The 25,314-nt window shown below is 56.4% G+C and overlaps 1 protein-coding gene across 1 annotated transcript in view; it reads right to left on the reverse strand.

The window, feature by feature from the left end:
- Positions 1 to 25,314, reverse strand: part of SLCO1C1 (solute carrier organic anion transporter family member 1C1) — a 245,412-nt gene that overhangs the window by 75,689 nt on the left and 144,409 nt on the right. The window contains exons 10-12 of the mRNA XM_073562346.1: positions 1,641 to 1,836; positions 1,412 to 1,562; positions 1,160 to 1,344 (exon numbers count right to left, since the gene is read on the reverse strand). Of these exons, the coding sequence (XP_073418447.1) occupies positions 1,160 to 1,344; positions 1,412 to 1,562; positions 1,641 to 1,836 (532 nt within the window). The remainder of the gene's footprint in view (positions 1 to 1,159; positions 1,345 to 1,411; positions 1,563 to 1,640; positions 1,837 to 25,314) is intronic.

The following is a 25,314-nucleotide window of genomic DNA, read 5'->3' on the forward strand; positions in this document are numbered from 1 at the left end:
ACAAAATAACATTCTTTTGGCAGCTGTTTATGTAGACCCAATGCCTCGGATTCTTCTAGATGATCAACAGCTAAGTAAAGGAAAAGAAGCTCTGTTTGAAATAGCAGTAAGGATAAAAGGGTTGCAGAACAGTCAGGAGGAACAAGAAGAATTTGGTCGTCCTGCCACATCTTCACCCTCATCATCAACTGATGAAGAATTTAATTTCGAAAAATATTTGGATCACAAGGACCGTGCAAAGTGTTCCCGCATAGAAGAAGAATCATCCCCATCAAGGAACACAGCCAGGACATTTCAGCAGAATTTTTCATGTGCACTAAAAGAAATTGAGAAATTTGACCGCTCATCAAAAACAACAGTGCAACAAGCGATTCCTCTGTATCCTGACATTGTCAGAGATGTTGCCCGAGTGGTTACTGCTTTGCCACCAACACAAGTTAGTGTAGAGAGGTTGTTCTCTGCTCTCAGAATAATTAGATCAGATTTGAGGGCATCCATGAAGGAGGATCTGACAGAGGCAATACTTTCTCTGAGGACAAATTTATAGATTTCTTCTTATTAACTGCATAAAAGTGTTTATTGCATATTTACTTACAGTTTAGAAAAGTTTATAAAAGTTATTTGCTATATTCTAATTGTATTCTAATAAATGTAGTTTTTGCTCTAAGTGGTCTGATTACTTATATGATGGTGAGAAACTGAATAAGCACGATGTTTAATATTTTACAACAGGAAATTTGTTGTTATGAATTGGCCATTTATGAAGGAGCCGGAGTCGGAGCCTGATAAAATCCAGGAGTCGGAACTGTGGCTTACCGACTCCACAGCCCTGCTCTAAATACCGCACAGACTTGTATGATCTGTACAGTAGACTGCCTCTCCATGCTGCACAGACTTCTATGATCTGTTGTACAGTAGACTGCTTCTCTATGCAGCACAGACTTGTATGATCTGTATAGTAGACTTCCTCTCCATGCTGCACAGACTTGTATGATCTGTACAGTAGACTGCCTCTCCATGCTGCACAGACTTCTATGATATGCTGTACAGTAGACTGCCTCTCCACACAAGCCTGTGCCTGATCTGGGTACTGGGAAGTGACTGTGAGACGCTGGTGGTCCGGGCTTGCACTGGTCTGGTGCCAGACACCGGGGGTCACCTGAGAAGCAGAATGTATCCGGGGGTCCCTCCAAACGACAATGTGAAGGAGGCGATGACGGAGACCACCACAAAGTACAGGAACATCCTGGAGCACGTCCTCCCCCGGGAGCAGGGACCCGGCACCGCGGAGCTGCCACCAGAGAGCAATGGCGGCTGTGCCACACAGCTGCAGTTCGTGTACACCTGGAACACAGAAGTCATAAGCAGTCTGCACTGCGGCACCACGAGGCGTCCGCCAGGGGCCACTCACTGCCGCCTTCCCCGTCCCATTGGTGAAGAGACAGCGGGCGAAGCAGGCGGAGTAATAGGTGACGCCATTCTCCCCACAGACCGGATCCCACTGGTGGAGAGGACACAGGCAGCGCACGTTACACTCAGCGAACCGGGCGATGTGCGAGGACCTGCGGAGAGGCAGTGATGAGCAGCGCGCAGGCGACACGTCCAATCCTGTGCTGAGGACTGACCGAGAGCTCACATACCCTGCATACGGCACCGTCAGCCCCGCCACCGAGGGACGCTCACATCCCATGCCGAAAAGGGACAGCAAGATGACATAGCCAATCACAGACGACGACAGAAGAAGCTTCGCTGCCCCCACGACATCAATCCGAAATTTCTTCATGATGACACCCCCCAGAAAGATACCCAGAGCGACAGCGGGGACATTAATAATCCCTGGGGGAAAAGGGAGGGTCATTATCAGCTATGCTCTGCTGACATCCTCTGTGCTGCTGGGGGCCCTGTACCTTCCTGTATGTGACCTCCTCCATAGTGAGCGCACTGCTGACATCCTCTGTGCTGCTGGGGGCCCTGTACCTTCCTCTATGTGACCTCCTCCATGGTGAGCGCTCTGCTGACATCCTATGTGCTGCTGGGGGCTCTACACCTTCCTCTATGTGACCTCCTCCATGGTGAGCACACTGCTGACATCCTCTGTGCTGCTGGGGGCACTGCACCTTCCTGTATGTGACCTCCTCCATAGTGAGCGCACTGCTGACATCCTCTGTGCTGCTGGGGGCACTGCACCTTCCTGTATGTGACCTCCTCCATGGTGAGCACACTGCTGACATCCTCTGTGCTGCTGGGGGCCCTGCACCTTCCTCTATGTGACCTCCTCCATAGTGAGCGCACTGCTGACATCCTCTGTGCTGCTGGGAGCTCTACACCTTCCTCTATATGACCTACTCCATGGTGACTGCTCTGCTGACATCCTCTGTGCTGCTGGGGGCTATACACCTTCCTCTATGTGACCTCCTCCATAGTGAGCGCACTGCTGACATCCTCTGTGCTGCTGGGGGCTCTGCACCTTCCTCTATGTGACCTCCTCCATGGTGAGCGCACTGCTGACATCCTCTGTGCTGCTGGGGGCCCTACACCTTCCTCTATATGACCTACTCCATGGTGACTGCTCTGCTGACATCCTCTGTGCTGCTGGGAGCCCTGCACCTTCCTCTATGTGACCTCCTCCATGGTGAGCACACTGCTGACATCCTCTGTGCTGCTGGGAGCCCTACACCTTCCTCAATATGACCTACTCCATGGTGACTGCTCTGCTGACATCCTCTGTGCTGCTGGGGGCCCTGCACCTTTCTCTATGTGACCTCCTCCATAGTGAGCGCACTGCTGACATCCTCTGTGCTGCTGGGGGCCCTGCACCTTCCTCTATGTGACCTCCTCCATGGTGAGCACACTGCTGACATCCTCTGTGCTGCTGGGGGCCCTGCACCTTCCTCTATGTGACCTCCTCCATAGTGAGCGCACTGCTGACATCCTCTGTGCTGCTGGGAGCTCTACACCTTCCTCTATATGACCTACTCCATGGTGACTGCTCTGCTGACATCCTCTGTGCTGCTGGGGGCTATACACCTTCCTCTATGTGACCTCCTCCATGGTGAGAGCACTGCTGACATCCTCTGTGCTGCTGGGGGCTCTGCACCTTCCTCTATGTTACCTCCTCCATGGTGAGCGCACTGCTGACATCCTCTGTGCTGCTGGGGGCCCTGTACCTTCCTCTATGTGATCTCCTCCATGGTGAGCACACTGCTGACATCCTCTGTGCTGCTGGGGGCCCTGCACCTTCCTCTATGTGACCTCCTCCATAGTGAGCACACTGCTGACATCCTCTGTGCTGCTGGGAGCTCTACATCTTCCTCTATGTGACCTCCTCCATGGTGAGCGCACTGCTGACTTCCTCTGTGCTGCTGGGGGCTCTACACCGTCCTCTATGTGACCTCCTCCATGGTGAGTGCACTGCTGACATCCTCTGTGCTGCTGGGGGCCCTGCACCTTCCTCTATGTGACCTCCTCCATAGTGAGCGCACTGCTGACATCCTCTGTGCTGCTGGGAGCTCTACATCTTCCTCTATGTGACCTCCTCCATGGTGAGCACACTGCTGACATCCTCTGTGCTGCTGGGGGCCGTGTACCTTCCTCTATGTGACCTCCTCCATGGTGAGTGCACTGCTGACATCCTCTGTGCTGCTGGGGGCTCTGCACCTTCCTCTATGTGACCTCCTCCATGGTGACTGCTCTGCTGACATCCTCTGTGCTGCTGGGGGCTCTACACCTTCCTATATGTGACCTCCTCCATGGTGAGCGCACTGCTGACATCCTCTGTGCTGCTGGGGGCCCTGTACCTTCCTCTATGAGACCTCCTCCATGGCGAGCGCACTGCTGACATCCTCTGTGCTGCTGGGGGCCCTGTACCTTCCTCTATGTGACCTCCTCCTTAGTGAGCGCACTGCTGACATCCTCTGTGCTGCTGGGGGCTCTACACCTTCCTCTATGTGACCTCCTCCTTGGTGAGCACACTGCTGACATCCTCTGTGCTGCTGGGGGCTCTACACCTTCCTCTATGTGATCTCCTCCATGGTGAGCACACTGCTGACATCCTCTGTGCTGCTGGGGGCTCTGCACCTTCCTCTATGTGACCTTCTCTATAGTGAGCGCACTGCTGACATCCTCTGTGCTGCTGGGAGCTCTACATCTTCCTCTATGTGACCTCCTCCATAGTGAGCGCACTGCTGACATCCTCTGTGCTGCTGGGGGCTCTGCACCTTCCTCTATGTCACCTCCTCCATGGTGAGCACACTGCTGACATCCTCTGTGCTGCTGGGGGCTCTACACCTTCCTCTATGTGACCTCCTCCATGGTGAGCGCACTGCTGACATCCTCTGTGCTGCTGGGGGGCCTGTACCTTCCTCTATGTGACCTCCTCCATGGTGAGCACACTGCTGACATCCTCTGTGCTGCTGGGAGCCCTACACCTTCCTCTATCTGACCTCCTCCATGGTGAGCGCACTACTGACATCCTCTGTGCTACTGGGGGCTCTACGCCTTCCTCTTTGTGACCTCCTCCATGGTGAGCACACTGATGACATCCTCTGTGCTGCTGGGAGCTCTACACCTTCCTCTATCTGACCTCCTCCATGGTGACTGCTCTGCTGACATCCTCTGTGCTGCTGGGGGCCCTACACCTTCCTCTATCTGACCTCCTCCATGGTGAGCGCACTGCTGACATCCACTGTGCTACTGGGGGCTCTACGCCTTCCTCTTTGTGACCTCCTCCATGGTGAGCACACTGATGACATCCTCTGTGCTGCTGGGAGCTCTACACCTTCCTCTATCTGACCTCCTCCATGGTGACTGCTCTGCTGACATCCTCTGTGCTGCTGGGGGCCCTACACCTTCCTCTATGTGACCTCCTCCATGGTGAGCACACTGATGACATCCTCTGTGCTGCTGGGAGCTCTACACCTTCCTCTATCTGACCTCCTCCATGGTGACTGCTCTGCTGACATCCTCTGTGCTGCTGGGGGCCCTACACCTTCCTCTATGTGACCTCCTCCATGGTGAGCACACTGATGACATCCTCTGTGCTGCTGGGAGCCCTACACCTTCCTCTATGTGACGTCCTCCATGGTGAGCGCACTGCTGACATCCTCTGTGCTGCTGGGAGCCCTACACCTTCCTCTATGTGACCTCCTCCATGGTGACTGCTCTGCTGACATCCTCTGTGCTGCTGGGAGCTCTACACCTTCCTCTATCTGACCTCCTCCATGGTGACTGCTCTGCTGACATCCTCTTTGCTGCTGGGGGCCCTACACCTTCCTCTATGTGACCTCCTCCATGGTGAGCACACTGATGACATCCTCTGTGCTGCTGGGAGCTCTACACCTTCCTCTATCTGACCTCCTCCATGGTGACTGCTCTGCTGACATCCTCTGTGCTGCTGGGGGCCCTACACCTTCATCTATGTGACCTCCTCCATGGTGAGCACACTGCTGACAACCTCTGTGCTGCTGGGAGCCCTACACCTTCCTCTATGTGACCTCCTCCATGGTGAGCGCACTGCTGACATCCTCTGTGCTGCTGGGAGCCCTACACCTTCCTCTATGTGACCTCCTCCATGGTGACTGCTCTGCTGACATCCTCTGTGCTGCTGGGGGCTCTACACCTTCCTATATGTGACCTCCTCCATTGTGAGCACACTGCTGACATCCTATGTGCTGCTGGGGTCCCTGCACCTTCCTTTATGTGACCTCCTCCATGGTGAGCTCTCTGATGACATCCTCTGTGCTGCTGGGGGCCCTACACTTTCCTCTATGTGATCTACTCCATGGTGAGCACACTGCTGACATCCTCTGTGCTGCTGGGGGCCCTGCACCTTCCTCTATGTGATCTCCATGGTGAGCACACTGCTGACATCCTCTGTGCTGCTGGGGGCCCTGCACCTTCCTCTATGTGATCTCCTCCATGGTGAGCGCACTGCTGACATCCTCTGTGCTGCTGGGAGCTCTACACCTTCCTCTATGTGACCTCCTCCATGGTGAGCGCTCTGATGACATCCTCTGTGCTGCTGGGGGCCCTACACCTTCCTCTATGTGACCTCCTCCATGGTGAGCGCACTGCTGACATCCTCTGTGCTGCTGGGAGCTCTACACCTTCCTCTATGTGACCTCCTCCATGGTGAGCACAGTGCTGACATCCTCTGTGCTGCTGGGGGCTCTACACCTTCCTCTATGTGACCTCCTCCATGGTGAGCGCTCTGATGACATCCTCTGTGCTGCTGGGGGCTCTACACCTTCCTCTATGTGATCTCCTCCATGTTGAGCGCACTGCTGACATCCTCTGTGCTGCTGGGGGCTCTACACCTTCTTCTATGTGACCTCCTCCATGGTGAGCACACTGCTGACATCCTCTGTGCTGCTGGGGGCCCTGTACCTTCCTCTATGTGATCTCCTCCATGGTGAGCACACTGCTGACATCCTCTGTGCTGCTGGGGGCTCTACACCTTCCTCTATGTGACCTCCTCCATGGTGAGCGCTCTGATGACATCCTCTGTGCTGCTGGGGGCTCTACACCTTCCTCTATGTGACCTCCTCCATGGTCAGCACACTGCTGACATCCTCTGTGCTGCTGGGGGCTCTACACCTTCCTCTATGTGATCTCCTCCATGGTGAGCACACTGCTGACATACTCTGTGCTGCTGGGGGCTCTACACCTTCCTCTATGTGACCTCCTCCATGGTGAGCACTCTGATGACATCCTCTGTGCTGCTGGGGGCTCTACACCTTCCTCTATGTGACCTCCTCCATGGTGAGCGCACTGCTGACATCCTCTGTGCTGCTGGGGGCCCTGTACCTTCCGCTATGTGATCTCCTCCATGGTGAGCGCACTGCTGACAGCCTCTGTGCTGCTGGGAGCTCTACACCTTCCTCTATGTGACCTCCTCCATGGTGACTGCTCTGCTGACATCCTCTGTGCTGCTGGGGGCTCTACACCTTCCTCTATGTGACCTCCTCCATTGTGAACACACTGCTGACATCCTCTGTGCTGCTGGGGGCTCTACACCTTCCTCTATGTGAACTCCTCCATTGTGAGCACACTGCTGACATCCTCTGTGCTGCTGGGGGGCCTGTACCTTCCTCTATGTGACCTCCTCCATGGTGAGCACACTGCTGACATCCTCTGTGCTGCTGGGAGCCCTACACCTTCCTCTATCTGACCTCCTCCATGGTGAGCGCACTGCTGACATCCTCTGTGCTACTGGGGGCTCTACACCTTCCTCTTTGTGACCTCCTCCATGGTGAGCGCACTGCTGACATCCTCTGTGCTGCTGGGGGCCCTGCACCTTCCTCTATGTGACCTCCTCCATGGTGAGCGCACTGATGACATCCTCTGTGCTGCTGGGAGCTCTACACCTTCCTCTATCTGACCTCCTCCATGGTGACTGCTCTGCTGACATCCTCTGTGCTGCTGGGGGCCCTACACCTTCCTCTATGTGACCTCCTCCATGGTGAGCACACTGATGACATCCTCTGTGCTGCTGGGAGCTCTACACCTTCCTCTATCTGACCTCCTCCATGGTGACTGCTCTGCTGACATCCTCTGTGCTGATGGGGGCCCTACACCTTCCTCTATGTGATCTCCTCCATGGTGAGCACATTGCTGACATCCTCTGTGCTGCTGGGAGCTCTACACCTTCCTCTATCTGACCTCCTCCATGGTGACTGCTCTGCTGACATCCTCTGTGCTGCTGGGGGCCCTACATCTTCCTCTATGTGACCTCCTCCATGGTGAGCACACTGATGACATCCTCTGTGCTGTTGGGAGCTCTACACCTTCCTCTATCTGACCTCCTCATGGTGACTGCTCTGCTGACATCCTCTGTGCTGCTGGGGGCTCTACACCTTCTTCTTTGTGACCTCCTCCATGGTGAGCACACTGATGACATCCTCTGTGCTGCTGGGAGCTCTACACCGTCCTCTATCTGACCTCCTCCATGGTGACTGCTCTGCTGACATCCTCTGTGCTGCTGGGGGCCCTACACCTTCCTCTATGTGACCTCCTCCATGGTGAGCGCACTGCTGACATCCTCTGTGCTGCTGGGAGCCCTACACCTTCCTCTATGTGACCTCCTCCATGGTGAGCGCACTGCTGACATCCTCTGTGCTGCTGGGAGCCCTACACCTTCCTCTATGTGACCTCCTCCATGGTGACTGCTCTGCTGACATCCTCTGTGCTGCTGGGGGCTCTACACCTTCCTATATGTGACCTCCTCCATTGTGAGCACACTGCTGACATCCTATGTGCTGCTGGGGTCCCTGCACCTTCCTTTATGTGACCTCCTCCATGGTGAGCTCTCTGATGACATCCTCTGTGCTGCTGGGGGCCATGTACCTTCCTCTTTGTGACCTCCTCCATGGTGAGCGCACTGCTGACATCCTCTGTGCTGCTGCGAGCCCTACACTTTCCTCTATGTGATCTCCTCCATGGTGAGCACACTGCTGACATCCTCTGTGCTGCTGGGGGCCCTGCACCTTCCTCTATGTGATCTCCTCCATGGTGAGCACACTGCTGACATCCTCTGTGCTGCTGGGGGCCCTGCACCTTCCTCTATTTGATCTCCTCCATGGTGAGCGCACTGCTGACATCCTCTGTGCTGCTGGGAGCTCTACACCTTCCTCTATGTGACCTCCTCCATGGTGAGCGCTCTGATGACATCCTCTGTGCTGCTGGGGGCCCTACACCTTCCTCTATGTGACCTCCTCCATGGTGAGCGCACTGCTGACATCCTCTGTGCTGCTGGGAGCTCTACACCTTCCTCTATGTGACCTCCTCCATGGTGAGCGCTCTGATGACATCCTCTGTGCTGCTGGGGGCCCTGTACCTTCCTCTATTTGACCTGCTCCATGGTGAGCGCACTGCTGACATCCTCTGTGCTGCTGGGGGCCCTGTACCTTCCTCTATGTGATCTCCTCCATGGTGAGCGCACTGCTGACATCCTCTGTGCTGCTGGGGGCCCTGTACCTTCCTCTATGTGACCTCCTCCATGGTGAGCACAGTGCTGACATCCTCTGTGCTGCTGGGGGCTCTACACCTTCCTCTATGTGACCTCCTCCATGGTGACGGCTCTGATGACATCCTCTGTGCTGCTGGGAGCCCTACATCTTCCTCTATGTGACCTCCTCTATTGTGAGCACACTGCTGACATCCTCTGTGCTGCTGGGGGCTCTGCACCTTCCTCTATGTAACCTTCTCTATAGTGAGCGCACTGCTGACATCCTCAGTGCTGCTGGGAGCTCTACATCTTCCTCTATGTGACCTCCTCCATAGTGAGCGCACTGCTGACATCCTCTGTGCTGCTTGGGGCTCTGCACCTTCCTCTATGTGACCTCCTCCATGGTGAGCACACTGCTGACATCCTCTGTGCTGCTGGGGGCCCTGCACCTTCCTCTATGTGACCTTCTCTATAGTGAGCGCACTGCTGACATCCTCTGTGCTGCTGGGGGCCCTGCACCTTCCTCTATGTGACCTCCTCCATGGTGAGTGCACTGCTGACATCCTCTGTGCTGCTGGGGGCCCTGCACCTTCCTCTATGTGACCTCCTCCATGGTGAGTGCACTGCTGACATCCTCTGTGCTGCTGGGGGCTCTACACCTTCCTATATGTGACCTCCTCCATGGTGAGCGCACTGCTGACATCCTCTGTGCTGCTGGGGGCCCTGCACCTTCCTCTATGTGACCTCCTCCATGGTGAGTGCACTGCTGACATCCTCTGTGCTGCTGGGGGCTCTACACCTTCCTCTATGAGACCTCCTCCATGGTGAGTGCACTGCTGACATCCTCTGTGCTGCTGGGGGCCCTGCACCTTCCTCTATGTGACCTCCTCCATTGTGAGCACACTGTTGACATCCTCTGTGCTGCTGGGGGCTCTGCACCTTCCTCTATGTGACCTCCTCCATGGTGACTGCTCTGCTGACATCCTCTGTGCTGCTGGGGGCCCTACACCTTCCTCTATGTGACCTCCTCCATGGTGAGCACACTGATGACATCCTCTGTGCTGCTGGGAGCTCTACACCTTCCTCTATCTGACCTCCTCCATGGTGACTGCTCTGCTGACATCCTCTGTGCTGATGGGGGCCCTACACCTTCCTCTATGTGATCTCCTCCATGGTGAGCACATTGCTGACATCCTCTGTGCTGCTGGGAGCTCTACACCTTCCTCTATCTGACCTCCTCCATGGTGACTGCTCTGCTGACATCCTCTTTGCTGCTGGGGGCCCTACATCTTCCTCTATGTGACCTCCTCCATGGTGAGCACACTGATGACATCCTCTGTGCTGTTGGGAGCTCTACACCTTCCTCTATCTGACCTCCTCATGGTGACTGCTCTGCTGACATCCTCTGTGCTGCTGGGGGCTCTACACCTTCTTCTTTGTGACCTCCTCCATGGTGAGCACACTGATGACATCCTCTGTGCTGCTGGGAGCTCTACACCGTCCTCTATCTGACCTCCTCCATGGTGACTGCTCTGCTGACATCCTCTGTGCTGCTGGGGGCCCTACACCTTCCTCTATGTGACCTCCATGGTGAGCGCACTGCTGACATCCTCTGTGCTGCTGGGAGCCCTACACCTTCCTCTATGTGACCTCCTCCATGGTGAGCGCACTGCTGACATCCTCTGTGCTGCTGGGAGCCCTACACCTTCCTCTATGTGACCTCCTCCATGGTGACTGCTCTGCTGACATCCTCTGTGCTGCTGGGGGCTCTACACCTTCCTATATGTGACCTCCTCCATTGTGAGCACACTGCTGACATCCTATGTGCTGCTGGGGTCCCTGCACCTTCCTTTATGTGACCTCCTCCATGGTGAGCTCTCTGATGACATCCTCTGTGCTGCTGGGGGCCCTGTACCTTCCTCTTTGTGACCTCCTCCATGGTGAGCGCACTGCTGACATCCTCTGTGCTGCTGCGAGCCCTACACTTTCCTCTATGTGATCTCCTCCATGGTGAGCACACTGCTGACATCCTCTGTGCTGCTGGGGGCCCTGCACCTTCCTCTATGTGATCTCCTCCATGGTGAGCACTCTGCTGACATCCTCTGTGCTGCTGGGGGCCCTGCACCTTCCTCTATTTGATCTCCTCCATGGTGAGCGCACTGCTGACATCCTCTGTGCTGCTGGGAGCTCTACACCTTCCTCTATGTGACCTCCTCCATGGTGAGCGCTCTGATGACATCCTCTGTGCTGCTGGGGGCCCTACACCTTCCTCTATGTGACCTCCTCCATGGTGAGCGCACTGCTGACATCCTCTGTGCTGCTGGGAGCTCTACACCTTCCTCTATGTGACCTCCTCCATGGTGAGCGCTCTGATGACATCCTCTGTGCTGCTGGGGGCCCTGTACCTTCCTCTATTTGACCTGCTCCATGGTGAGCGCACTGCTGACATCCTCTGTGCTGCTGGGGGCCCTGTACCTTCCTCTATGTGATCTCCTCCATGGTGAGCGCACTGCTGACATCCTCTGTGCTGCTGGGGGCCCTGTACCTTCCTCTATGTGACCTCCTCCATGGTGAGCACAGTGCTGACATCCTCTGTGCTGCTGGGGGCTCTACACCTTCCTCTATGTGACCTCCTCCATGGTGACCGCTCTGATGACATCCTCTGTGCTGCTGGGAGCCCTCCATCTTCCTCTATGTGACCTCCTCCATTGTGAGCACACTGCTGACATCCTCTGTGCTGCTGGGGGCTCTGCACCTTCCTCTATGTGACCTTCTCTATAGTGAGCGCACTGCTGACATCCTCAGTGCTGCTGGGAGCTCTACATCTTCCTCTATGTGACCTCCTCCATAGTGAGCGCACTGCTGACATCCTCTGTGCTGCTTGGGGCTCTGCACCTTCCTCTATGTGACCTCCTCCATGGTGAGCACACTGCTGACATCCTCTGTGCTGCTGGGGGCTCTGCACCTTCCTCTATGTGACCTTCTCTATAGTGAGCGCACTGCTGACATCCTCTGTGCTGCTGGGGGCCCTGCACCTTCCTCTATGTGACCTCCTCCATGGTGAGTGCACTGCTGACATCCTCTGTGCTGCTGGGGGCCCTGCACCTTCCTCTATGTGACCTCCTCCATGGTGAGTGCACTGCTGACATCCTCTGTGCTGCTGGGGGCTCTACACCTTCCTATATGTGACCTCCTCCATGGTGAGCGCACTGCTGACATCCTCTGTGCTGCTGGGGGCCCTGCACCTTCCTCTATGTGACCTCCTCCATGGTGAGTGCACTGCTGACATCCTCTGTGCTGCTGGGGGCTCTACACCTTCCTCTATGAGACCTCCTCCATGGTGAGCACACTGCTGACATCCTCTGTGCTGCTGGGGGCTCTACACCTTCCTATATGTGACCTCCTCCATGGTGAGTGCACTGCTGACATCCTCTGTGCTGCTGGGGGCCCTGCACCTTCCTCTATGTGACCTCCTCCATTGTGAGCACACTGTTGACATCCTCTGTGCTGCTGGGGGCTCTGCACCTTCCTCTATGTGACCTTCTCTATAGTGAGCGCACTGCTGACATCCTCTGTGCTGCTGGGAGCTCTACATCTTCCTCTATGTGACCTCCTCCATAGTGAGCGCACTGCTGACATCCTCTGTGCTGCTGGGAGCTCTACATCTTCCTCTATGTGACCTTCTCTATAGTGAGCGCACTGCTGACATCCTCTGTGCTGCTGGGAGCTCTACATCTTCCTCTATGTGACCTCCTCCATGGTGAGCACACTGCTGACATCCTCTGTGCTGCTGGGGGCTCTGCACCTTCCTCTATGTGACCGCCTCCATGGTGAGTGCACTGCTGACATCCTCTGTGCTGCTGGGGGCCCTGCACCTTCCTCTATGTGACCTCCTCCATAGTGAGCGCACTGCTGACATCCTCTGTGCTGCTGGGAGCTCTACACCTTCCTCTATGTGACCTCCTCCATGGTGAGTGCACTGCTGACATCCTCTGTGCTGCTGGGGGCTCTACACCTTCCTCTATGTGACCTCCTCCATGGTGAGCGCTTCGCTGACATCCTCTGTGCTGCTGGGAGCCCTACACCTTCCTCTATGTGACCTCCTCCATGGTGAGCGCTCTGATGACATCCTCTGTGCTGCTGGGGGCCCTGTACCTTCCTCTATGTGACCTCGTCCATGGTGAGCACACTGCTGACATCCTCTGTGCTGCTGGGAGCCCTACACCTTCCTCTATGTGACCTCCTCCATGGTGAGCGCTCTGATGACATCCTCTGTGCTGCTGGGGGCCCTGTACCTTCCTCTATGTGACCTCCTCCATGGTGAGCACACTGCTGACATCCTCTGTGCTGCTGGGAGCCCTACACCTTCCTCTATGTGACCTCCTCCATGGTGAGCGCTCTGATGACATCCTCTGTGCTGCTGGGGGCTCTGTACCTTCCTCTATGTAACCTCCTCCATGGTGAGCACACTGCTGACATCCTCTGTGCTGCTGGGAGCCCTACACCTTCCTCTATGTGACCTCCTCCATGGTGAGCGCACTGCTGACATCCTCTGTGCTGCTGGGAGCCCTACACCTTCCTCTATGTGACCTCCTCCATGGTGAGCACTCTGATGACATCCTCTGTGCTGCTGGGGGCTCTACACCTTCCTCTATGTGATCTCCTCCATGGTGAGCGCACTGCTGACATCCTCTGTGCTGCTGGGGGCCCTGTACCTTCCTCTATGTGATCTCCTCCATGGTGAGCGCACTGCTGACTTCCTCTGTGCTGCTGGGGGCCCTGTACCTTCCTCTATGTGATCTCCTCCATGGTGAGCGCACTGCTGACATCCTCTGTGCTGCTGGGAGCCCTACACCTTCCTCTATGTGATCTCCTCCATGGTGAGCGCACTGCTGACTTCCTCTGTGCTGCTGGGGGCCCTGTACCTTCCTCTATGTGATCTCATCCATGGTGAGCGCACTGCTGACATCCTCTGTGCTGCTGGGGGCCCTGTACCTTCCTCTATGTGACCTCCTCCATGGTGAGCACAGTGCTGACATCCTCTGTGCTGCTGGGGGCTCTACACCTTCCTCTATGTGACCTCCTCCATGGTGAGCGCTCTGATGACATCCTCTGTGCTGCTGGGGGCCCTGTACCTTCCTCTATGTGATCTCCTCCATGTTGAGCACACTGCTGACATCCTCTGTGCTGCTGGGGGCTCTACACCTTCCTCTATGTGACCTCCTCCATGGTGAGCGCTCTGATGACATCCTCTGTGCTGCTGGGGGCCCTGTACCTTCCTCTATGTGATCTCCTCCATGGTGAGCACACTGCTGACATCCTCTGTGCTGCTGGGGGCTCTACACCTTCCTCTATGTGATCTCCTCCATGGTGAGCACACTGCTGACATCCTCTGTGCTGCTGGGGGCTCTACACCTTCCTCTATGTGACCTCCTCCATGGTGAGCGCTCTGATGACATCCTCTGTGCTGCTGGGGGCCCTGTACCTTCCTCTATGTGACCTCCTCCATGGTGAGCGCACTGCTGACATCCTCTGTGCTGCTGGGGGCCCTGTACCTTCCTCTATGTGATCTCATCCATGGTGAGCGCACTGCTGACATCCTCTGTGCTGCTGGGAGCCCTACACCTTCCTCTATGTGACCTCCTCCATAGTGAGCGCACTGCTGACATCCTCTGTGCTGCTTGGGGCTCTGCACCTTCCTCTATGTGACCTTCTCTATAGTGAGAGCACTGCTGACATCCTCTGTGCTGCTGGGAGCTCTACATCTTCCTCTATGTGACCTCCTCCATAGTGAGCGCACTGCTGACATCCTCTGTGCTGCTTGGGGCTCTGCACCTTCCTCTATGTGACCTTCTCTATAGTGAGCGCTCTGATGACATCCTCTGTGCTGCTGGAGGCCCTGCACCTTCCTCTATGTGACCTCCTCCATGGTGAGTGCACTGCTGACATCCTCTGTGCTGCTGGGGGCCCTGCACCTTCCTCTATGTGACCTCCTCCATGGTGAGTGCACTGCTGACATCCTCTGTGCTGCGGGGGGCTCTACACCTTCCTATATGTGACCTCCTCCATGGTGAGCGCACTGCTGACATCCTCTGTGCTGCTGGGGGCCCTGCACCTTCCTCTATGTGACCTCCTCCATGGTGAGTGCACTGCTGACATCCTCTGTGCTGCTGGGGGCTCTGTACCTTCCTCTATGTGACCTCCTCCATTGTGAGTGCACTGCTGACATCCTCTGTGCTGCTGGGAGCTCTACACCTTCCTCTATGTAACCTCCTCCATGGTGACTGCTCTGCTGACATCCTCTGTGCTGCTGGGAGCTCTACACCTTCCTCTATGTGACCTCCTCCATGGTGAGTGCACTGCTGACATCCTTTGTGCTGCTGGGGGCCCTACACCTTCCTCTATGTGACCTCCTCCATGGTGAGCGCTCTGATGACATCCTCTGTGCTGCTGGGGGCTCTGCACCTTCCGCTATGTGATCTCCTCCATGGTGAGCACACTGCTGACATCCTCTGTGCTGCTGGGAGCCCTACACCTTCCTCTATGTGACCTCCTCCATGGTGAGCGCTCTGATGACATCCTCTGTGCTGCTGGGGGCCCTGTACCTTCCTCTATGTGACCTCCTCCATGGTGAGCACACTGCTGACATCCTCTGTGCTGCTGGGGGCCCTGTACCTTCCTCTATGTGATCTCATCCATGGTGAGCGCACTGCTGACATCCTCTGTGCTGCTGGGAGCCCTACACCTTCCTCTATGTGACCTCCTCCATGGTGAGCGCACTGCTGACATCCTCTGTGCTGCTGGGAGCCCTACATCTTCCTCTATGTGACCTCCTCCATTGTGAGCACACTGCTGACATCCTCTGTGCTGCTGGGGGCTCTGCACCTTCCTCTATGTGACCTTCTCTATAGTGAGAGCACTGCTGACATCCTCTGTGCTGCTGGGAGCTCTACATCTTCCTCTATGTGACCTCCTCCATAGTGAGCGCACTGCTGACATCCTCTGTGCTGCTTGGGGCTCTGCACCTTCCTCTATGTGACCTTCTCTATAGTGAGAGCACTGCTGACATCCTCTGTGCTGCTGGGAGCTCTACATCTTCCTCTATGTGACCTCCTCCATAGTGAGCGCACTGCTGACATCCTCTGTGCTGCTTGGGGCTCTGCACCTTCCTCTATGTGACCTTCTCTATAGTGAGCGCTGATGACATCCTCTGTGCTGCTGGAGGCCCTGCACCTTCCTCTATGTGACCTCCTCCATGGTGAGTGCACTGCTGACATCCTCTGTGCTGCTGGGGGCCCTGCACCTTCCTCTATGTGACCTCCTCCATGGTGAGTGCACTGCTGACATCCTCTGTGCTGCGGGGGGCTCTACACCTTCCTCTATGTGACCTCCTCCATGGTGAGCGCACTGCTGACATCCTCTGTGCTGCTGGGGGCCCTGCACCTTCCTCTATGTGACCTCCTCCATGGTGAGTGCACTGCTGACATCCTCTGTGCTGCTGGGGGCTCTGTACCTTCCTCTATGTGACCTCCTCCATTGTGAGTGCACTGCTGACATCCTCTGTGCTGCTGGGAGCTCTACACCTTCCTCTATGTAACCTCCTCCATGGTGACTGCTCTGCTGACATCCTCTGTGCTGCTGGGAGCCCTACACCTTCCTCTATGTGACCTCCTCCATGGTGACTGCTCTGCTGACATCCTCTGTGCTGCTGGGGGCCCTGCACCTTCCTCTATGTGACCTCCTCCATGGTGAGTGCACTGCTGACATCCTCTGTGCTGCTGGGGGCCCTGCACCTTCCTCTATGTGACCTCCTCCATGGTGAGCACACTGCTGACATCCTCTGTGCTGCTGGGAGCCCTACACCTTCCTCTATGTGACCTCCTCCATGGTGACTGCTCTGCTGACATCCTCTGTGCTGCTGGGGGCCCTGCACCTTCCTCTATGTGACCTCCTCCATGGTGAGTGCACTGCTGACATCCTCTGTGCTGCTGGGGGCTCTACACCTTCATCTATGTGACCTCCTCCATTGTGAGCGCACTGCTGACATCCTCTGTGCTGCTGGGGGCTCTACAAATTCCTCTATGTGACCTCCTCCATGTTGAGCGCTCTGATGACATCCTCTGTGCTGCTGGGGGCCCTGTACCTTCATCTATGTGATCTCCTCCATGGTGAGCACACTGCTGACATCCTCTGTGCTGCTGGGGACCCTGTACCTTCCTGTATGTGATCTCCTCCATGGTGAGCGCACTGCTGACATCCTCTGTGCTGCTGGGGGCCCTGTACCTTCCTCTACGTGACCTCCTCCATGGTGAGCGCACTGCTGACATCCTCTGTGCTGCTGGGGGCCCTGTACCTTCCTCTATGTGATCTCCTCCATGGTGAGCGCACTGCTGACATCCTCTGTGCTGCTGGGGGCCCTGTACCTTCCTCTATGTGACCTCCTCCATGGTGAGCGCACTGCTGACATCCTCTGTGCTGCTGGGGGCCCTGTACCTTCCTCTATGTGATCTCCTCCATGGTGAGCACACTGCTGACATCCTTTGTGCTGCTGGGGGCCCTGTACCTTCCTCTGTGTGACCTCCTCCATGGTGAGCTCACTGCTGACATCCTCTGTGCTGCTGGGGGCTCTACACCTTCCTCTATGTGACCTCCTCCATGGTGAGCACACTGCTGACATCCTCTGTGCTGCTGGGGGCCCTGTACCTTCCTCTATGTGACCTCCTCCATGGTGAGCACAGTGCTGACATCCTCTGTGCTGCTGGGGGCTCTACACCTTCCTCTATGTGACCTCCTCCATGGTGAGCGCTCTGATGACATCCTCTGTGCTGCTGGGGGCCCTGTACCTTCCTCTATGTGATCTCCTCCATGTTGAGCACACTGCTGACATCCTCTGTGCTGCTGGGGGCTCTACACCTTCCTCTATGTGATCTCCTCCATGGTGAGCACACTGCTGACATCCTCTGTGCTGCTGGGGGCTCTACACCTTCCTCTATGTGATCTCCTCCATGGTGAGCACACTGCTGACATCCTCTGTGCTGCTGGGGGCTCTGCACCTTCCTCTATGTGACCTCCTCCATGGTGAGCGCTCTGATGACATCCTCTGTGCTGCTGGGGGCCCTGTACCTTCCTCTATGTGATCTCCTCCATGGTGAGCGCACTGCTGACATCCTCTGTGCTGCTGGGGGCCCTGTACCTTCCTCTATGTGACCTCCTCCATGGTGAGCACACTGCTGACATCCTCTGTGCTGCTGGGGGCTCTACACCTTCCTCTATGTGACCTCCTCCATGGTGAGCGCTCTGATGACATCCTCTGTGCTGCTGGGGGCCCTGTACATTCCTCTATGTGATCTCCTCCATGGTGAGCGCACTGCTGACATCCTGTGCTGCTGGGGGCCCTGTACCTTCCTCTATGTGACCTCCTCCATGGTGAGCACACTGCTGACATCCTCTGTGCTGCTGGGGGCTCTACACCTTCCTCTATGTGACCTTCTCCATGGTGAGCGCACTGCTGACATCCTCTGTGCTGCTGGGAGCTCTACACCTTCCTCTATGTGACCTCCTCCATGGTGAGCGCACTGCTGACATCATCTGTGCTGCTGGGGGCTCTACACCTTCCTCTATGTGACCTCCTCCATGGTGAGCGCACTGCTGACATCCTCTGTGCTGCTGGGGGCCCTGTACCTTCCTCTATGTGACCTCCTCCATGGTGAGCGCACTGCTGACATCCTCTGTGCTGCTGGGAGCCCTACACCTTCCTCTATGTGACCTCCTCCATGGTGAGCGCACTGCTGACATCCTCTGTGCTGCTGGGAGCCCTACACCTTCCTCTATGTGACCTCCTCCATGGTGAGCGCACTGCTGACATCCTCTGTGCTGCTGGGAGCCCTACACCTTCCTCTATGTGACCTCCTCCATGGTGAGCGCACTGCTGACATCCTCTGTGCTGCTGGGGGCCCTGTACCTTCCTCTATGTGACCTCCTCCATGGTGAGCGCTCTGATGACATCCTCTGTGCTGCTGGGGGCCCTACACCTTCCTCTATGTGACCTCCTCCATGGTGACTGCTCTGCTGACATCCTCTGTGCTGCTGGGGGCTCTACACCTTCCTCTATGTGACCTCCTCCATTGTGAGCGCTCTGATGACATCCTCTGTGCTGCTGGGGGCCCTGTACCTTCCTCTATGTGACCTCCTCCATGATGAGCGCTCTGCTGACATCCTCTGTGCTGCTGGGGGCCCTGCACCTTCCTCTATGTGATCTCCTCCATGGTGAGCGCACTGCTGACATCCTCTGTGCTGCAGGGGGCCCTGTACCTTCCTCTATGTGACCTCCTCCATGGTGAGTACACTGCTGACATCCTCTGTGCTGCTGGGACCCCTACACCTTCCTCTATGTGACCTCCTCCATGGTGAGCGCACTGCTGACATCCTCTGTGCTGCTGGGACCCCTACACCTTCCTCTATGTGACCTCCTCCATGGTGAGCGCTCTGATGACATCCTCTGCTGCTGGGAGCCCTACACCTTCCTCTATGTGACCTCCTCCATGGGGAGCGCACTGCTGACATCCTCTGTGCTGCTGGGAGCCCTACACCTTCCTCTATGTGATTTCCTCCATGGTGAGCGCACTGCTGACATGCTCTGTGCTGCTGGGGGCCCTGTACCTTCCTCTATGTGACCTCCTCCATGGTGAGCGCTCTGCTGACATCCTCTGTGCTGCTGGGGGCTCTACACCTTCCTCTATGTGATCTCCTCCATGGTGAGCACACTGCTGACATCCTCTGTGATGCTGGGGGCTCTACACCTTCCTCTATGTGACCTCCTCCATGGTGAGCGCTCTGATGACATCCTCTGTGCTGCTGGGGGCTCTACACCTTCCTCTATGTGATCTCCTCCATGGTGAGCACACTGCTGACATCCTCTGTGCTGCTGGGGGCTCTACACCTTCCTCTATGTGATCTCCTCCATGGTGAGCGCACTGCTGACATCCTCTGTGTTGCTGGGAGCTCTACACCTTCCTCTATGTGACCTCCTCCATGGGGAGCGCACTGCTGACATCCTCTGTGCTGCTGGGAGCCCTACACCTTCCTCTATGTGATCTCCTCCATGGTGAGCGCACTGCTGACATGCTCTGTGCTGCTGGGGGCCCTGTACCTTACTCTATGTGACCTCCTCCATGGTGAGCGCTCTGCTGACATCCTCTGTGCTGCTGGGGGCTCTACACCTTCCTCTATGTGATCTCCTCCATGGTGAGCACACTGCTGACATCCTCTGTGCTGCTGGGGGCTCTACACCTTCCTCTATGTGACCTCCTCCATGGTGAGCGCTCTGCTGACATCCTCTGTGCTGCTGGGGGCTCTACACCTTCCTCTATGTGATCTCCTCCATGGTGAGCACACTGCTGACATCCTCTGTGCTGCTGGGGGCTCTACACCTTCCTCTATGTGACCTCCTCCATGGTGAGCGCTCTGATGACATCCTCTGTGCTGCTGGGGGCCCTGTACCTTCCTCTATGTGATCTCCTCCATGGTGAGCGCACTGCTGACATCCTCTGTGCTGCTGGGGGCCCTGTACCTTCCTCTATGTGACCTCCTCCATGGTGAGCACACTGCTGACATCCTCTGTGCTGCTGGGGGCTCTACACCTTCCTCTATGTCACCTCCTCCATGGTGAGCGCTCTGATGACATCCTCTGTACTGCTGGGGGCCCTGTACCTTCCTCTATGTGACCTCCTCCATGGTGAGCACACTGCTGACATCCTCTGTGCTGCTGGGGGCTCTACACCTTCCTCTATGTGACCTCCTCCATGGTGAGCGCTCTGATGACATCCTCTGTGCTGCTGGGGGCCCTGTACCTTCCTCTATGTGACCTCCTCCATGGTGAGCACACTGCTGACATCCTCTGTGCTGCTGGGAGCTCTACACCTTTCTCTATGTGACCTCCTCCATGGTGAGCGCACTGCTGACATCCTCTGTGCTGCTGGGGGCCCTGTACCTTCCTCTATGTGACCTCCTCCATGGTGAGCGCACTGCTGACATCCTCTGTGCTGCTGGGAGCCCTACACCTTCCTCTATGTGACCTCCTCCATGGTGAGCGCACTGCTGACATCCTCTGTGCTGCTGGGAGCCCTACACCTTCCTCTATGTGACCTCCTCCATGGTGAGCGCACTGCTGACATCCTCTGTGCTGCTGGGAGCCCAACACCTTCCTGTATGAGACCTCCTCCATGGTGAGCGCACTGCTGACATCCTCTGTGCTGCTGGGGGCCCTGTACCTTCCTCTATGTGATCTCCTCCATTGTGAGCACACTGCTGACATCCTCTGTTCTGCTGGGGGCTCTGCACCTTCCTCTATGCGACCTTCTCTAAAGTGAGCGCACTGCTGACATCCTCTGTGCTGCTGGGAGCTCTACATCTTCCTCTATGTGACATCCTCCATAGTGAGCGCACTGCTGACATACTCTGTGCTGCTTGGGGCTCTGCACCTTCCTCTATGTGACCTCCTCCATGGTGAGCACACTGCTGACATCCTCTGTGCTGCTTGGGGCTCTACACCTTCCTCTATGTGACCTCCTCCATGGTGACTGCTCTGCTGACATCCTCTGTGCTGCTGGGGGCCCTGTACCTTCCTCTATGTGATCTCATCCATGGTGAGCGCACTGCTGACATCCTCTGTGCTGCTGGGGGCCCTGTACCTTCCTCTATGTGACCTCCTCCATGGTGAGCACAGTGCTGACATCCTCTGTGCTGCTGGGGGCTCTACACCTTCCTCTATGTGACCTCCTCCTTGGTGAGCACACTGCTGACATCCTCTGTGCTGCTGGGAGCCCTGTACCTTCCTCTATGTGAACTCCTCCATGGTGAGCGCACTGATGACATCCTCTGTGCTGCTGGGAGCCCTACACCTTCCTCTATGTGACCTCCTCCATGGTGAGCGCACTGATGACATCCTCTGTGCTGCTGGGGGCTCTACACCTTCCTCTATGTGATCTCCTCCATGGTGAGCACACTGCTGACATCCTCTGTGCTGCTGGGGGCTCTACACCTTCCTCTATGTGATCTCCTCCATGGTGAGCGCACTGCTGACATCCTCTGTGTTGCTGGGAGCTCTACACCTTCCTCTATGTGACCTCCTCCATGGGGAGCGCACTGCTGACATCCTCTGTGCTGCTGGGAGCCCTACACCTTCCTCTATGTGATCTCCTCCATGGTGAGCGCACTGCTGACATGCTCTGTGCTGCTGGGGGCCCTGTACCTTCCTCTATGTGACCTCCTCCATGGTGAGCGCTCTGCTGACATCCTCTGTGCTGCTGGGGGCTCTACACCTTCCTCTATGTGATCTCCTCCATGGTGAGCACACTGCTGACATCCTCTGTGCTGCTGGGGGCTCTACACCTTCCTCTATGTGACCTCCTCCATGGTGAGCGCTCTGCTGACATCCTCTGTGCTGCTGGGGGCTCTACACCTTCCTCTATGTGATCTCCTCCATGGTGAGCACACTGCTGACATCCTCTGTGCTGCTGGGGGCTCTACACCTTCCTCTATGTGACCTCCTCCATGGTGAGCGCTCTGATGACATCCTCTGTGCTGCTGGGGGCCCTGTACCTTCCTCTATGTGATCTCCTCCATGGTGAGCGCACTGCTGACATCCTCTGTGCTGCTGGGGGCTCTACACCTTCCTCTATGTCACCTCCTCCATGGTGAGCGCTCTGATGACATCCTCTGTGCTGCTGGGGGCCCTGTACCTTCCTCTATGTGACCTCCTCCATGGTGAGCACACTGCTGACATCCTCTGTGCTGCTGGGGGCTCTACACCTTCCTCTATGTGACCTCCTCCATGGTGAGCGCTCTGATGACATCCTCTGTGCTGCTGGGGGCCCTGTACCTTCCTCTATGTGACCTCCTCCATGGTGAGCACACTGCTGACATCCTCTGTGCTGCTGGGAGCTCTACACCTTTCTCTATGTGACCTCCTCCATGGTGAGCGCACTGCTGACATCCTCTGTGCTGCTGGGGGCCCTGTACCTTCCTCTATGTGACCTCCTCCATGGTGAGCGCACTGCTGACATCCTCTGTGCTGCTGGGAGCCCTACACCTTCCTCTATGTGACCTCCTCCATGGTGAGCGCACTGCTGACATCCTCTGTGCTGCTGGGAGCCCTACACCTTCCTCTATGTGACCTCCTCCATGGTGAGCGCACTGCTGACATCCTCTGTGCTGCTGGGAGCCCAACACCTTCCTGTATGAGACCTCCTCCATGGTGAGCGCACTGCTGACATCCTCTGTGCTGCTGGGGGCCCTGTACCTTCCTCTATGTGATCTCCTCCATTGTGAGCACACTGCTGACATCCTCTGTTCTGCTGGGGGCTCTGCACCTTCCTCTATGTGACCTTCTCTAAAGTGAGCGCACTGCTGACATCCTCTGTGCTGCTGGGAGCTCTACATCTTCCTCTATGTGACATCCTCCATAGTGAGCGCACTGCTGACATACTCTGTGCTGCTTGGGGCTCTGCACCTTCCTCTATGTGACCTCCTCCATGGTGAGCACACTGCTGACATCCTCTGTGCTGCTTGGGGCTCTACACCTTCCTCTATGTGACCTCCTCCATGGTGACTGCTCAGCTGACATCCTCTGTGCTGCTGGGGGCCCTGTACCTTCCTCTATGTGATCTCATCCATGGTGAGCGCACTGCTGACATCCTCTGTGCTGCTGGGGGCCCTGTACCTTCCTCTATGTGACCTCCTCCATGGTGAGCACAGTGCTGACATACTCTGTGCTGCTGGGGGCTCTACACCTTCCTCTATGTGACCTCCTCCTTGGTGAGCACACTGCTGACATCCTCTGTGCTGCTGGGAGCCCTGTACCTTCCTCTATGTGAACTCCTCCATGGTGAGCGCACTGATGACATCCTCTGTGCTGCTGGGAGCCCTACACCTTCCTCTATGTGACCTCCTCCATGGTGAGCGCACTGATGACATCCTCTGTGCTGCTGGGGGCTCTACACCTTCCTCTATGTGACCTCCTCCATGGTGAGCGCACTGCTGACATCCTCTGTGCTGCTGGGGGCCCTGTACCTTCCTCTATGTGACCTCCTCCATGGTGAGCGCACTGATGACATCCTCTGTGCTGCTGGGGGCCCTGTACCTTCCTCTATGTGACCTCCTCCATGGTGAGCGCTCTGATGACATCCTCTGTGCTGCTGGGAGCCCTACACCTTCCTCTATGTGACCTCCTCCATGGTGAGCACACTGCTGACATCCTCTGTGCTGCTGGGAGCCCTACACCTTCCTCTATGTGACCTCCTCCATGGTGAGCGCACTGCTGACATCCTCTGTGCTGCTGGGGGCTCTACACCTTCCTCTATGTGACCTCCTCCATGGTGAGCACACTGCTCACATCCTCTGTGCTGCTGGGAGCCCTACACCTTCCTCTATGTGATCTCCTCCATGGTGAGTGCACTGCTGACATCCTCTGTGCTGCTGGGGGCTCTACACCTTCCTCTATGTGACCTCCTCCATGGTGTCTGCACTGCTGACATTCTCTGTGCTGCTGGGGGCTCTACACCTTCCTCTATGTGACCTCCTCCATGGTGAGCGCTCTGATGACATCCTCTGTGCTGCTGGGAGCTCTACACCTTCCTGTATGTGATCTCCTCCATGGTGAGCACACTGCTGACATCCTCTGTGCTGCTGGGGGCTCTACACCTTCCTCTATGTGACCTCCTCCATGGTGTCTGCACTGCTGACATTCTCTGTGCTGCTGGGGGCTCTACACCTTCCTCTATGTGACCTCCTCCATGGTGAGCGCTCTGATGACATCCTCTGTGCTGCTGGGAGCTCTACACCTTCCTCTATGTGACCTCCTCCATGGTGAGCGCACTGCTGACATCCTCTGTGCTGCTGGGAGCCCAACACCTTCCTGTATGAGACCTCCTCCATGGTGAGCGCACTGCTGACATCCTCTGTGCTGCTGGGGGCCCTGTACCTTCCTCTATGTGATCTCCTCCATTGTGAGCACACTGCTGACATCCTCTGTTCTGCTGGGGGCTCTGCACCTTCCTCTATGTGACCTTCTCTAAAGTGAGCGCACTGCTGACATCCTCTGTGCTGCTGGGAGCTCTACATCTTCCTCTATGTGACATCCTCCATAGTGAGCGCACTGCTGACATACTCTGTGCTGCTTGGGGCTCTGCACCTTCCTCTATGTGACCTCCTCCATGGTGAGCACACTGCTGACATCCTCTGTGCTGCTTGGGGCTCTACACCTTCCTCTATGTGACCTCCTCCATGGTGACTGCTCTGCTGACATCCTCTGTGCTGCTGGGGGCCCTGTACCTTCCTCTATGTGATCTCATCCATGGTGAGCGCACTGCTGA

Source organism: Dendrobates tinctorius, unplaced genomic scaffold (assembly GCF_039654945.1).
Source record: "Dendrobates tinctorius isolate UK_male_01 unplaced genomic scaffold, ASM3965494v1 ptg000348l, whole genome shotgun sequence".
Lineage (NCBI taxonomy): Eukaryota > Metazoa > Chordata > Amphibia > Anura > Dendrobatidae > Dendrobates > Dendrobates tinctorius.